Below are 14,804 nucleotides of genomic sequence, written 5' to 3' on the forward strand. Positions count from 1 at the left end.
GTGCACATTTGACCTATAGATCTTCAGTTTGATCCTGGTCCGCAGCAAAGATGTGAAGACAGTTGTAAGCTTGCACTGCTGGAGTGATCCTTTAAGAAATTTCCTTCTCGATGTTGCTATCAGTTGAGGTGTAGCTGCCAGGATATAAAGTCCTTTACTTCTTCTAGCTCTACTCCACTGATGATCATTTTCTTGTTGTTTACTGTCCTCAGCTTCATTAGTTTGGACTTGTTAGGGTGGATCCTGAGCCCAGCATCTGGCTGTCTGGTTAACTTCGTCCATCTTTTCTTGGATGTGCTTGTGGGTGTGTGAGAGAAGCGCTAAATCAGGCAGAGTTGCAGTCTTTTAGCCAGGTGGTCCGTCCCCACCACTTCATCTATCCTCTGTAGCTCATCACCCAGTTGATGACCACGAAGAAAAGTACAGGTGAGATCACACAGCCTTGTCTACACGTGGAACCTCTCACTCTGTTGTCCTTCATGGTGTACACAGCATTGGTTTTCAGCGTAAAGGTCATTTAGGATGAGGCCCTTGAGCAAGGTACCTATCTTAAACTGACCCAGTAAAAAAAAAAAATTACCCAGCTGTACAAATGGATAAATAATTGTAAGTAGCTTAAGTCGTAAGTTACTTTGGATAAAAGCGTCAGCTTAATAAAATTTATTCATTTAGCAGATGCTCTTCTCCAAAGTCATACACATCTCAGAGAACAATACAATAAAAACAAAGGGCATATTTCCATAAACTGCTTCTATAACCGTCCCTTCGGTGAAAAACACGAGTGGTCGCCAAGAGTAGACTTTATCTTAATGGCATTTACCCCTTATATTAATGAAAGCTTAGCTTATGGTGATGCACAGAAAGGTAGTATGCTTTGTTTTTTTCAACCAAGATGAAATACAATATATTGAGAAATACTGTAAATAGAGGGTGTTTAGGGATCTGTTTCTTTTGTCTAATTTGCATTGTTTTCTGTATACCACACAGCCCACAAAATGCATTCCAGTGTTCAGTATTTCAGTTTATTATGGCAAAATATTTTCTTTCACACAACTAAAAAAATACAAGAACTATGAATATGTTTTTAGAAAGTAGATATAAAACAAAGAAAAGGTTTTTTTACAACCTGCAAAGATCTATTAAACATCATAACTCTTATAGCAATCACTGTGCATCTGTATCTTGTGGCTCCGCTCCCCACACCTGTACACGTCCCTCGATGGCTGTGAGGAGGTGGGGCTGTGACGGATGGAAGGACAGTGACTGCACAACTGCTTTCCCCACTGGCAACTTACATGACAAAGAACCCTAAAAGTGACAGAGGGATTAAAAAAGACATTTTTATGATTAAATTTAACTAAGATGACACTTCAGTGACTTACACTTTATGTACATATAATAAATGCACAAAACTAGCAGATGGTAAAAAATGAATTCAGTACACACTCACTGGACACTATTAGGAAGGCCTGCTTGTTTATGCAATTACAAAATCAGCAAATCATATAGTAGCAGTTTAAAATCAACAGTTTAGCTGTTGATCAACTGCTACACCCTAACCAGATCGATTTGCTCATCTACTTCTGCTCGCTTGGTGGTTCCATGCACGAAAAGTAAAGTGTGGAGGTTCTCAGTTCTGGCTCCGTTGTGGTGTAGTGACTTCCCCCTCTCTCTCAGAACTGCTGAAACTCTGTCTACATTCAAGAAGGGTCTGAAAACTTACCTTTTCCGGATTCACTTCACTCGTGAGCACTCAGGCTCATGTATGGCATAAATGTTCATGCACTGTAACTATATTATCATGCCTAGATAAACCTTTACAAAGCTGCTACTCCTGTGTTGTACGTAAATGTTTGTGTACCTTTTTAAAAATTTTTTAAAAAATTGTAGGAAGGTGATCAGGATTTGTCTATCTGCATTTTATGCACCTACTTGTGTGATGAATATCAGTGTATAAAGTGAAAAGAAACAAACTAGGTTTACTTAAGAATCACATCTGCAACTATGTCTCTCTTTCTCCTAATGTAATGCACAAATTTGTATTTTTGTTGAGATGTATGTCACTGTGGAGAAAAGCATCAGCTCAATGAATAAATGTATGTAAAAATCAGAGTGGCTAAGAGAAACTACTCTGAAAAGCTGAAGAAACAGTTTTCAGCCAACGACCCTGCATCAGTGTGGAAAGGCCTGAAAGACATCATCAATTCCAAGACACCATCCCCCCAGCACCGCGTCAACTCAACAACTGGCCAACGATTTGAATGAGTTTTATTACAAGTTTGAAAAACCCTGTCTCACACCCCACATCCATTCTGACCCTTTCTCCATGCATTGATTAACACTTCCAGTAACCCCCACCTTCCCCCCTCCTGCACTTTTGATCTGTGAAGAGGAGGTGTGTTGGGTCTTCCGCAAACAGAAGACAAGGAAAGCACCAGGCCCAGACAGTGTCTCACCAGCCTGCCTGAAAACCTGTGCTGACCAGCTGGCCCCTATTTTCAGAAAGATCTTCAACAGATCACTGGAGCTGTGCGAAGTTCCTTCCTGCTTCAAATGCTCCATCATCATCCCCATTCCGAAGAAACCCAAAATCACAGGACTTAATGACTACAGACCTGTCGCCTTAACATCTGTGGTCATGAAGTCATTTGAAAGACTGGTGTTGGCCTACCTGAAGGACATCACTGGACCCTTGCTGGACTCCCTGCAGTTTGCTTATCGAGCAAACAGGTCTGTGGATGATGCAGCAGGGACTGCACTACATCCTGCAACATCTGGACAAACCAGGAACTTGTATGAGGATTCTGTTCGTGGACTTCAGTTCGGCCTTCAACACCATCATCCCACACCTCCTGTCCAAATTAACCCAACTCTCCGTGCCCACCTCCGTCTGTTGGTGGATCACCAACTTCCTGACAGACAGGCAGCAGTGAGGCTGGGAAAATGTTCATCCAATACTCGCACGATCAGTACTGGTGCCCCCCCAGGGATGTGTGCTCTCCCCACTGCTCTTCTCCCTGTACACCAACGACTGCACTGCAAAAGACCCCTCTGTCAAGCTCCTGAAGTTTGCAGGCAACACCACACTCACTGGCCTCATCCGGGATTGTGACGAGTCTGCTTACAGACAGGAGGTCCAAGTGCTGGCTGTCTGGTGCAGTCACAACAACCTGGAGCTGAACACGCTCAAAACATTGGAGATGATTGTGGACTTTAGTAGAAACACCTCAGCATTATCCCCACTCACCATCATGAACAGCACTGTGGCAACAGTGGAGTCATTCAGGTTGCTGGGCACTACCATCTCACAGGACCTAAAGTGGGAGTTCCACATAGACTTCATTGTGAAGAAGGCCCAGCAGAGTTTGTACTTCCTTTGCCAGCTGAGGAAGTTCAACCTGCCACAGGAGCTACTGATGCAGTTCTACTCTGCAGTCATCGAGTCTGTCCTCTGCACTTCTATAACTGTCTGGTTCGGCTCAGCTACGAAATCAGACATCAGAAGATTACAGCAGATAGTTCGGACTGCTGGAAGAATCATCGGCATACCCCCCCAGCTCTCCAAGAATTGCACTTGGCCAGAGTCAGTAAAAGGGCTAGCAAAATCATTCTAGACCCCTCACATTCAGGCCACTTCCTCTTCAAACCTTTGCCATCTGGCCGGCGCTACAGAGCACTGAGCACCAGGACAGCCAGACACAAGAAAAGTTTCTTTCCTCAGGCCATCTACCTCATGAACAGCTAAATCCCCCCTAGAGAGTAAACCAGTGCAATACACAATGCTATTTATATTTATAATTATATCTATTTATCATATGTCTTACTCACATTCACCTGGAAATTGTATATAACATACCTGTACATACATATGTCTAGTGACTATTTTTTGTATATTGTGTACTTTATATTTTTATATATTTTTTATCCTTTATTCACATATTCTATCTTCTCCATCTGTGTCTTGTCACTGTCATTCTGTCTGTGCTGTAGAAGTTTCTGTCACCAAGACAAATTCCTTGTATGTGTGAACACACTTGGCAATAAAGCTCATTCTGATTCTGATTCTAAAATTATGCAGACACAGGTCAAGACCTTCAATAGTCAGGTCAATCATCAGAATAGGGAAAAATGTGATCTAAATGACTGGGTGCCAAATGGGGTGGTTTGAGTGATTCTGAAACTGCTGATGTCCTAGGAATTTCTTGTACAACAGTCTGCAGAGTTTACACAGAATGGTGCGAAAAACAAAAAAAAAATCCAGTGAGCAGCAGTTCTGTGGGCAGGAACACCTTACTGAGTGGTTAGAGAAGAATGGCCAGACTGGTTCAAGCTGACAGGAAGGCTATAGTAACTCAAATGACCACTCTGAGAAGAATTTCTGAATGCACAAGATGTTGATCCTTGAGGTGAATGGGCTAAAACAGCAGAAGACCACATCGGGTTCCACTCCTGTCAGCTAAAAACAGGAATCCAAGGCTACAGTAGGCACAGGTTCATCGAAACTGAACAGTTAAAGACAGGAAAAAACTTTGCCTGGTCTGATGAAGCTTGATTTCTGCTGAAACATACAGATGTTACAGTCAGAATTCAACATAAACAACATGAACCCCCTAACCCAACCTTACTTGTGTCAACAGTTCAAGCTGCTGATGGTATAATGGTGTGGGGAATGGCTTCTTGGCACACACTGGGCACCCTAATACCAATCCAAGACCATTTGAATGCCACAGCCCACAATATTTTTGAGTATTTTTGCTGACCATGTGCATCCTTTTATTGCCAAAATTTAACTAAGTTCTAATGGCTATTTTCAGCAGGATAATGAAGCATGTTACATAACACAGGTAATCTCAAACTGTTTCCATGACCACAATAATGAGTTCTATGTACTTTAATGGCCACCATATCACCATATTGGAATCCAATAGAGCACTTTTGGGACGTGGTAGAACCGGAGATTTGCAGCATGAAGGAGCAGCTGACAAATCTTCAGCAAGTACACGATGTAATCATGTCAACATGAATCAGAATCTCTAAGGAATGTTTCCAGCACCTTGTTGAATTCATGTCACAAAGAATTCAGGCTGGTCTGAAAGCAAAGGTTTTTTTTTTTTTTTTTTTTTTTTTAAAAAAAAAAAAAAAAAAACATATGGGTAGAGGCGATTCAGGATCAAAATTAGGCACCCCTATTGTAAGATGTGTGTATTGTTAAAGACAAAAATTATTTTCTAATGTATACTATTTGCTTTGCAACCTACTCCCAGTTCTTCCCTCCCTTCTTCTGTTTTTTCTACCACACTAAATCTTCAGGTTCCCCATCTTATCTCACCTCTACCAGGTCCCAGCAGTACACATGACCATCTTCAGAGCAGCTCAGCACATGGGTGTCTTTGTTAGACAGACAACAGTCCAGTTTATAGCTGTTATTCTTGTGGCCAGTATACCTGCAGTTAAAATTACAATTGAAATAAAAACAAATTGGAAAATGTTCTCTTTAAAGGGTGGCACAGTAGCACACAGAGTAGCACTGTCTGTGTGGAGTTTACATGTTCTCCCATCTCTGCATGGGTGTGCTCCAGGTTCCTTACACAGTCCAAACACACACCGTTCAGGTGAACTGGTGCCTAAATTGCTGGGTGGGTGGGTGTGGCTACCCTGTGATGGACTGGTGTCCCATTCAGGGTGCACCCCTTGTCAAGGAAATTCACAATTTTCTCTGAGCTAAGCTGAAACTGAAAAGTACTTAGTAGCCACCATTTTTCATTTATTAGAAGTGAAACTTTGCTTTTATCACTCAACATATTTTAAATAAAATGAATGAAAATGGCATGGACAAAAATATTGGGACCCTTAACCTAACACTTCTTGATAGTCTTTGGAGACAATAACTGCAGGCAAACAAGCACTTCCTGTAGCTCTGAATGAGATTTCTACACTTCTTTGCATTTCAGTTTGAAGGTCAGCTTGGATCTGTATGAATCTTTCCTTGGTTTTTCTCCATTATTCAAACAATGTTTCTGTTCAATGTTGGGTCAGTTTTCCCAGCTATATCCAGGGATAATGGCAACAGACCCATGGACTAAGTTGTTGATAAATGTGGCTACAGTGCTGACAGGAACATCAAGCTCTTAGGTGATGATCTTGCAGGCTTTACATTGACCATGCTAGGTTATTACCTTCTCTCTAACCTCATCAGACAACTCCATACTTTCACTTCTCCATGTCATGTTTACACAGTGACACAAAACGGCAGGGAGTAATTTTCTCCATTTAAAACTGGCAGAGTTAGTGATTGAAAGATGGAAGATACAGTTCCTGTGATACTTACTAAAAAACAACAGTCTGCTTGAAGTACCACTACAATACAATTATTTCTTAAAATTTTTAAAGGGTATCAATAATATTGTTCAGGCCATTTTTGATTTGTAGAAAAAGCAAGAATTCAGTTATTTTATTTACTTTTTCACAGCTTTTTTTGTTCTGCTGCAGTCTAAAGAAATGCATGAACTTTCAATTTCAACATTTTTCAGGAAGAATGGTGCATTACTTGAATGAAATGCAGGAGTACCAATACTTTTGGTCACATCTGTACTGCATACAAATTTTAAAAAAATGTACTACCATTACTATATTCTACCATGCTTTAACGGTCCACTCACTCTCCCAGCATTTCGCCTGTATTCTTATCCAACAGGCGGATGGTACCATCCAGGCTGGAGCTCAGTGTGCACTGACCATCCTGGCTGAAGCACACACATGTGATAGGGCCTGTATTAATTAATAATTAATAGTTACACCTTCAGTTAAAACCAGGCAAATGCAAAACACACAGAAGAACTGCATGTACCCACTATTGATGAAGTCCACGTGAAGCTGCCCCATCCGAAGATCGTAACGCCTCACTCGGCCATCCACTGAGCTATTTGTGAGGAAAACAGGAAGTGCGAACAATGCTCCACGTTTTTTCTTCTACATGCCAGTACACAATTAGTATAATGCATGGTCTGAAGAATCAATTTCTAGGTTATTTATACATGAATTTAAAGCAATGTGAACCAGCGTTCAGTGTGGCAGGACCTAAAACAAAACCGCACATGCTAATATTTCAATTTTATTTTTCATAATTCCTCAACCTTCATTCATTCAAACATCAACTTCTTTGTAATATATAGCAATGTCTGAAAATTACTGTTAAGTCTACCACACTGTCTTCAGTGTTAGAGACTGAAACAATGCTCAACTAATTGTGTGACTGGAGGACATGCCTTGTCCTATGAAGTCCTTTTTCCGGTAATGGTTCAGTCAAACTTTTTGGAAATGAATTTATACTTAACTCAGTATAGTTCTGTTGAAACAACACATTAAAAATGAGCACCGCTCATTTACCACTTTACCACTGTGGTAAAATGAATAAAACATCTAAAATATTTCAAAATAATTGACATGAGGTCAATAATAATGACACCAGGCCATAGGTTTCAGTCACAGATTTATTTACTTATGAATGCAGCCCCTAAATGAGCACTGGCAACCACGACTCACAAAAATTGCGCTGTTGTCGACAGCAAAGAGTTAATCGGGCAATGATAGTACCTTCAAAAACATAAAACAGTTTATGGCTTTAGAATTATAATTACTGTTATTTCCACAGTTAACAGAAGGTGTTAGTGAACCGTCACAGTGCTCAATACCTACCCTGTGAGTAGCTCATGCTCTGATACTTTAACACTGCTCACGCTGTCCTGTGCCTCATCCAAAATCTGTATAGGGTCAGGCCTTCTGAAGCGTATGTCCCAACACCTTACTGAGCAATCTATGGATCCTGGACAGGAAATATACATACTCCAGATAGTATGACAACACTAAACTGAAGGTGCATGAAATACATCACACAATATGAGTTTCATACAGGGAATGTCTAGAATAGTAGTGCTCACCAGAAATAATCACTGTAGCATCTTCATTGAACTGCACACTGTTTACCTTCTACAAATGAAAAACAGAGTTTACTTGTGAAGTCTTCACATTCTAGTGGAAGTACACAACAAACAGACACAGAGTTTAAACATTTTGTGATATTTCCCAAATTGATGTCAAATGCCAAGTGTCAGTCACACAGGCTGACACTTGGCATCTGGTTTGATGAACTGAAATGCCTTGCTTATTTGCATTAAGACAGAACAGGAGCATAGTCCTGGAAAAACATTCTGTTTGTCAGTTGGCCCTTCTGAGTATGAACTTGTAACCAGGTCCAAGTATCAAAGAAGCCTAGTAACTACATGCAGGTGTCTGGTGTTCCCTCCCCCTTGAGTGCCATGCACTTGTTGGACTACTGTGTATGTTTGTAAAGATATGCTGAACATAGACATGGAGCAAAAGGCTGAAAGATTCAAGGGTTCCCACCCCGGCATGGCCCCGCAGTTTCCGGGTGACCTGGCCTGTTGTAACATCCCACAGTATCACGGTCTTATCAGAGCTGCAGGAACAGATCTGACTGTTGTCAAAGGAGCTGCAAATGAGACAGAAAAAGCAATAAATTTTATTTATATGACAGTGTTAAGCTACTTACAATTATTTACCCATTTAGACAGCTGGGTAGTTTTTACTGGAGCAAGTTAGGGTAAGTACCTTGCTCAAGCGTACTACAGCTGGATGTGGGATTCAAGCCTTTGAGTCTAAAGGCAGTAGCTCTAATCACCATGCAACCAACTGTAAATATACAAATGTGCAAAGCATACAAAATATAACCAGGAAACAAAGAACTGGAGTACACAGATTATCCTAAAGAAAGATCGGTGGTTTCCACACACAGACAAAAATGCTAAGTGTCTGAATGGTTTATGCCTGAGTGAACACTAAGCACCAAATGTTTAGTGTTTTTCCTTTTATTCAGTTTTATTCTCTTTTCTAAAAATTCCAATGCTGTCAACAACACCGCTTAACAGTACCAAATATATTGTTTACAGAGTTTCAAGATTCTGACTGTTGTTCTATGTTGTTTTTCCACATTTGCATTAATTCATTACAGTATCAGTGAAGTACAGTATACAGAAAGCTGACTTTTAAGTCAGAGTTGTACTTATCTCTGCATGACTTAATCATACATAAAGTTAAGCCTAAAAACTGTGAAGTGTTCAGTTGTACACAGTTGTCCTTACTGTAAGCAGCGTTTTGTGTTTTCTGAGCTGGTGGTTATCTGGTTTATGGTGAAAAGGTTGCAAAACATTTTGCATTTATTTTTAGATTCATTCAAAGCCAAACAGACCATAGTAACTGGGACATGGAAGACTTATTTACTGATCACTGCTCTAGTGTGTTCCCTGTGTAAACGTACAATAGATCCGTCCATGCATCCACCCACCATCCCATGTCTGTTCTTTCACTCATTTTAACTTTTATTTGTCATTTTCAGATATGGCTTTTTCTCTGAAATTCTGCCTCTGAGGCCAGCATCCCAAAGTTGTCTTTTCCCTGCTGCAGATGGTATTTGGCCTATACTATTTAAGGAAGCAGCCAACTGGGGTCCTGTAAGGCATCTGCTTCTCAAACTGCAGACTCTGATGTACTTATCTGCTTGTGCAGTTCTGCATCTGGGCCTTACACTTGTTTTTCTATCCTGGTTAGACCCAGTTTGACCTCTTCTCCCAAGACAGTACTGGACAACTTTCTAATATATCTTCAGTTTCTTGGCAATGTGATGCATGGAATAACCTTCATTTTACAAAACAATAGACTGACATGTGTAGAAAGCTGTTTTGCCATTTTTGAACCCACAAATTAACTTCAGGAATGACAGTACCTCTTGAACCAAAGCTGTGATAACACAATGACAAAGGTTTCTCTACCCTTAGGACTATTACCATGGGTTTACTATTAGGACACCCGAGTAATGTCTGCTGAAAATTGGGCTTTGCAATCATTTGTAAATAATAAATTATAAACCAGAAAATTTCAAGCAGTAATAGTAATTTGCAACATTAGTAATAATGTTGATGATGTCCTGGCTGTATATTTAAACCAGTTTAATGGTACCTTGATTTAATACCAATTCTTTCAAAAACATGAACATTTCTGGGTGATTTGAAATTTTTGAACACTGGTGTACATGAATTGAAACAGCTTTAGGAATGGGCTAAATACCTCCTAATCACTCCCAAGGTCTGCTCAGGAAGTACAGAAAGAACTTGGTTGAGGTTATTGACAATAAAGGAAATTCCTTCATATTTACATCTATTTAGCAGATGCTTTTCTCCAAAGCGACTTCCAATGAACTCTATGTAGTTTTATCACAGTTATCACCTTTAGTTGATAAATATAAGGGTTTACATACTTTTTCCATCAATAACCTGATTCTGAAGGTTGGATTCTGGATGATTCTGACTGAATTGTCTTCTTTCTTTGATGCACTTGTTTCTTTGCACTATGCCTGTGTTCAAGCACTCTGTGTCACTGCATGAGAAGAGCGCTCTATAAAAAATAAACTGAACTGATTCTTGAAACCACTTTTTTTTCCAATAAAGATATAGCAAAGCAGATGTTTGGGTGTCTCGTTTGTTATTATTATTATGACTTAGTTGAAGTTCAGATGACAGTTTCAGAGCTATTCATGCAGAAATGTAGAAAATTCCAAAGGGTTGACAAGCTTCTCTCTCACTCACTGCTTATCTAATGCAGATTTGTAATAGTCTGGAGCCTATCCCCTGAAACACAGATTGCCAGTACATCTCACACACACACACACACACACACACACACTCAACTGAGAGGCACCAGTTCACCCTAACACAAGCTTAGGCCTGTGGAAGGAAAACATGAACACGGAGAGAACATTCATGATTCAAACTGACGGGCTGTGCCGCCCAGACTGCAGCATATCACACAATTGATCCACTCACCCATCAGCGTCCAGAACCTCATAGCCATGGCCACTGTACGTCTTCAGCAGAGTCCCCCGACTCACACTCCACAGGCGAAGGGTCTTGTCACTGCCACACGAAAGCATGTAGTTGCCATCGGCTGGGTGGGAAACAGTGAGAAAAGACAGCGATAATGCAGCAATGCAGAATGCTAGCGATCTGGAATCGAGTCGTCGAGTCGCCGGATGACGAGAGACTCAGTCAGTGTGTCTCACCGTTAAACCGAACAGCTCTGACAGCTCCCTGTTGGCAATCCACTGTCCGCAACAGGTGCTGGGTAAGCTGAGGTGGCTGCGTTCGCGGCTGGGGAAAAGCCATCCTCCCCGACGGAGCACAGCGACAGAGGACTCTGACAAGACAAAATCCTCTACGAACTGAGCCCACAATCTTCACTGTAACCCGATGCTGGAAAAATAAACCCCAAAAGTAGTATTTTTCTTAAATAAAACGCTTCCTATTGGCCAATTAACTGAAAAGTGAAGTTACTCTGACCGGCAAACGTTACGGACAAACCCGTTCGACTATTTCTCGAGTCACAAAAATGTCACCCCTCTCCCGGAAATGATTTCAAGGTCTGTTCCGGATTTCGGGACTCGTATTTCAAAATATTCGTTTCCATTCTGCAAGAATGTTATCTTGTACTAACATAACTTTCATTGCAGTTTTCAATTAAGATGTTTACTGACTCTGCTTAAAACGATGACCGAAATGCTAGGCCTAGGATGCTTTGTGAAACCAAAAGGTCTATGTTGACTATGTTGACTTTTTAAAAATTATTTTGAATTTGCTGTTATCTTTGAATTTAGCTTTCCTAACGAACTAGTTTTTCTCCTATTTGTATGTTGATCATGTATAAATTATATGAAGGTATAACCCAATGTAAATAAATTGAATTATTGTAATTATAGAATCATTGATTTGGACTTCAGTAGAAATTACGGGGGAAAGTGCTGTGTGATTTTTTTTTTTTTTTTAATTTAAATTAATACTTATGCAGTTTTTTTTCCCTTCCCCTGTGTGGGACTTTTAGTTTGAAATCTGATTTGTTCTATTTGACCACCGGAAGTAGCTACCAAGGAACTTAGTTCTTGATCGACGATGTTCACCTCATAGTTTCCTGTTTTCGCGATCGTAAGATGTTTTCAAATAGTATGGCAGACCCAAGGAGACAAAACAAGATTCTTAGGTGAGTAGACTGGGAAAAATCTGTGCGACTGATGCATTATTTGTTTTTAAAAGGCGGAAAATTTCCAGATCAGTGAGCTGATCTTAACCGGCGTTACTAACGTTAGCAAGCAGATTTAAGAAGATTACAGAGACTAGTGTGCTATCTTGTTAAGCATGATGATATATGTTTTTTTCACATGAAGCGCGTCCTCCGCCGTATGACAGTTATATTTCTGCTCTAGAATTATTGAAATATGTGGTGAGTACTGAATCTGAATAATAATAATAAAAAAAAGAAAGTGTTATTTTTTTCCAGGAGGAGTCACAGTTACATTTTCAAACTGTCGACTGGTTTCATTTAAAATTTGGGTTTAATTTTTACTGCTTTCAGGTACAAACCTCCAAGCACAGACACAAATCCCACTTTGGAGGACCCCACCCCTGATTATATGAATCTGCTGGGCATGATCTTCAGCATGTGTGGCCTGATGCTGAAGGTAATATGCATTACATTTTCTTACATTTCTGTGTCTGTTTTCAGTTTAGTAGGAAGCTAAGAAAGAATCATTGTGAAATTTATCTTGTCTTTGTATGATCTCACAATACTCTTCCTAGTAGAAATACAGCCCAGCTGTACTCTGGTGTTGCAGCTAACATTATAAGTATGTATGTTATCACCAGCTGACAGAGAAACTTGTCTTCCAGTTGAAGTGGTGCGCGTGGATTGCAGTTTACTGCTCGTTCATCAGCTTTGCCAACAGCCGCAGCTCCGAGGACACCAAGCAAATGATGAGCAGCTTCATGTGAGCATATCTGTCCTTCCCCCGCTTCTGTTTGATTCTGGTTGGGCAGCACAGTGAGTAGCGCTGCTGCCTCACAGCGCCTGGGTGGTGTGAGAGAGCGTGGGTTCGATCCCCTCTCAGTCTGTGTGGAGTTTGCATCTTCTCCCTGTGTCTGCATGGGTTTCCACTGGGTGCTCTGGTTTCCTCCCACAGTCCAAAGACATGCTGTTCAGGTTCCCCTGTAGTGTGTGAGTGACACAGAGAGAGTGTGTTTCACTGATGTATGGATGAGTGACCCATTGTAAGTAGTGTATCTAGCAGTGTAAATCACCTTGGTGAATAAGGTGTGTGGGTTAGTAACGTTACATAGTACCCATTGTAAGTCGCTTTGGAGAAAAGCGTCTGCTGAGTGAATAATTGTAAATGGTCCTAGTTTGCCTGTGGGCAGTCTGTGCGCTCAAACCCCAACCCTGAACCGCTCTGTTCAAAATGATAATCTTCAAACTTTATGCTGGCCTTTTTAAAAAGCACAGATGTCATAAATGCAATAACAAAGACCCAAGCCCAATAAATTGTATTGTAAGTTGCTTTGGAGAAAAGCATCAGCAAAGTGAATAAATGTCAGTGTAAATGTCCTGTTCTGGCTAAATTGTTTCATTTTTCTAACAAATTTGCTATATGAATAAATTTGGCCTGTTGGAAGTGTATAAGCTTTGGTGTCATCATGTACTTATTGTGTTGGGACATATTTTCCTCTGTCTAAACCTCACTATCGTCCTCTGTATCTATTCACATTTGTGCCACCTTGACCTGTGACACTGTCTGTCATTAATCTTACCTGAACTTCTTTCTCGACTTGTTCTCCATCCAGTGTTTTTAATTTTTATTTTAATGCTCTATCTTTCCCATACATAAGTATGCCTCTCTCCCTTTCATTTATTTACTTAAGTGTTTTCAATTGTATGGGTGGGAGAAAATGTTACATTGGAACAACATGTAGTTACTGAACTGTATACTGTGATAAGCAGATTTATTATGTTAATATTTCTATGGCTAATCTTACTTTATCTTCTGAGAAATGTATGTGCTGTCATCCACCCCAACCAGGTTGTCCATCTCAGCAGTAGTGATGTCATACCTCCAGAACCCCCAGCCAATGTCACCACCGTGGTAGCACCCGCCAAGCCTCCAAAAGGCTCAGAGAAGGATGAGAGCCAGACTCAGATACTGGCAGAATGACACACAGCTGATCTGCCCACCCCATCTGTTGCATAGCAGAGCAAGGTTTCAGAAGGAGCAGCACAATCAGTATACATTTATACTTTTTGTTCTTTGTCTTAAGCAAACTGTTTCGTATACATTTCTTTCAGCCCTGGAATTTGATATGTTAAAATAAAAAAAGGTGATTGAAGTCCTTTTGTTGTATATTCATTGTTTTCCATTATATCTCACTCCTTGTTTGCTTACATGAGTAAACCTTAACCAGTCTCTGGATACATGACAGTATGGGTAAAAGCTCATAACTAACTGTCGCCTCTTAATGTTCTTGCTCAATGAGTAGGTGTATTACTATTGGTGGTTAGGTTGCAAAGGGAAGATATTCTAGTACTTAAATGAATATTTGTTAGCTTTTGTTGTTATCAGAATTAAAGGCACCTGTATGTCAATTTGATGAATGACATCTGTGCACATAAATATAGCATTATATTCCTTAAGTTAATTGCTCTCTCAGTGTTTGTGACTCTGTACTGGTTTCCTATAACATTAACTAAATTATAATCTTGGTGCTCAGTTATTTTAAGATCCTAGTTAAATGTGATTGTTTTTAAGTGGTTCCCATGCTTTGTAATTACTGAGTTAGCCAAGGTTCAGTTACAGTGTTCAAGTCTTCAAAGCTTGCAAAGCAAGTGGTTGGTTTTGCGTTTCACAATGCGCCACA

General features: G+C 40.3%; 2 protein-coding genes across 3 annotated transcripts; one reads left to right on the forward strand and one right to left on the reverse strand.

The window, feature by feature from the left end:
* Window positions 1-739: 739 nt before the first annotated feature.
* wdr83 (WD repeat domain containing 83) lies at window positions 740-11,476 on the reverse strand. 2 transcript variants are annotated; one of them, XM_018740813.2, is made up of 9 exons: window positions 11,132-11,476; window positions 10,896-11,016; window positions 8,404-8,509; window positions 7,938-7,986; window positions 7,696-7,822; window positions 6,852-6,919; window positions 6,660-6,768; window positions 5,330-5,444; window positions 740-1,308 (listed from the first exon to the last, which is right to left on the reverse strand). In XM_018740813.2, exons 1-9 carry the CDS (start codon window positions 11,232-11,234, stop codon window positions 1,165-1,167), a joined length of 942 nt encoding a protein of 313 aa, XP_018596329.2. In that variant the 5' UTR covers window positions 11,235-11,476; the 3' UTR covers window positions 740-1,164. The 2 variants fall into 2 exon arrangements, with proteins under 2 accessions (XP_018596329.2, XP_018596330.2); XM_018740814.2 differs by lacking the exon at window positions 5,330-5,444.
* Window positions 11,477-11,597: 121 nt separating this feature from the next.
* On the forward strand, window positions 11,598-14,260 carry wdr83os (WD repeat domain 83 opposite strand). The gene is made up of 5 exons (XM_018740816.1): window positions 11,598-11,658; window positions 11,947-12,102; window positions 12,475-12,580; window positions 12,789-12,886; window positions 13,973-14,260. Exons 2-5 carry the CDS (start codon window positions 12,053-12,055, stop codon window positions 14,037-14,039), a joined length of 321 nt encoding a protein of 106 aa, XP_018596332.1. The 5' UTR covers window positions 11,598-11,658; window positions 11,947-12,052; the 3' UTR covers window positions 14,040-14,260.
* The last annotated feature ends 544 nt before the right edge of the window (window positions 14,261-14,804 follow it).

This window comes from Scleropages formosus, chromosome 20, assembly GCF_900964775.1.
Source record: "Scleropages formosus chromosome 20, fSclFor1.1, whole genome shotgun sequence".
NCBI classification, from domain to species: Eukaryota; Metazoa; Chordata; class Actinopteri; order Osteoglossiformes; family Osteoglossidae; genus Scleropages; species Scleropages formosus.

Bases quoted from the DNA above. Each gene is read 5' to 3' on its own strand.
- wdr83 (XM_018740813.2), bottom strand. From the start codon at position 11,234: ATGGCTTTTCCCCAGCCGCGAACGCAGCCACCTCAGCTTACCCAGCAC. The intron at 6,769-6,851 runs GTGGGTACATGC...TAATTAATACAG, and splicing joins TCACGTGGACTTCATCAATA to GCCCTATCACATGTGTGTGC. The intron at 5,445-6,659 runs GTGAGTGGACCG...TTTTAACTGCAG, and splicing joins ACAGGCGAAATGCTGGGAGA to GTATACTGGCCACAAGAATA.
- wdr83os (XM_018740816.1), top strand. From the start codon at position 12,053: ATGTTTTCAAATAGTATGGCAGACCCAAGGAGACAAAACAAGATTCTT. The intron at 12,103-12,474 runs GTGAGTAGACTG...TACTGCTTTCAG, and splicing joins AGACAAAACAAGATTCTTAG to GTACAAACCTCCAAGCACAG. The intron at 12,581-12,788 runs GTAATATGCATT...CTTGTCTTCCAG, and splicing joins TGTGTGGCCTGATGCTGAAG to TTGAAGTGGTGCGCGTGGAT.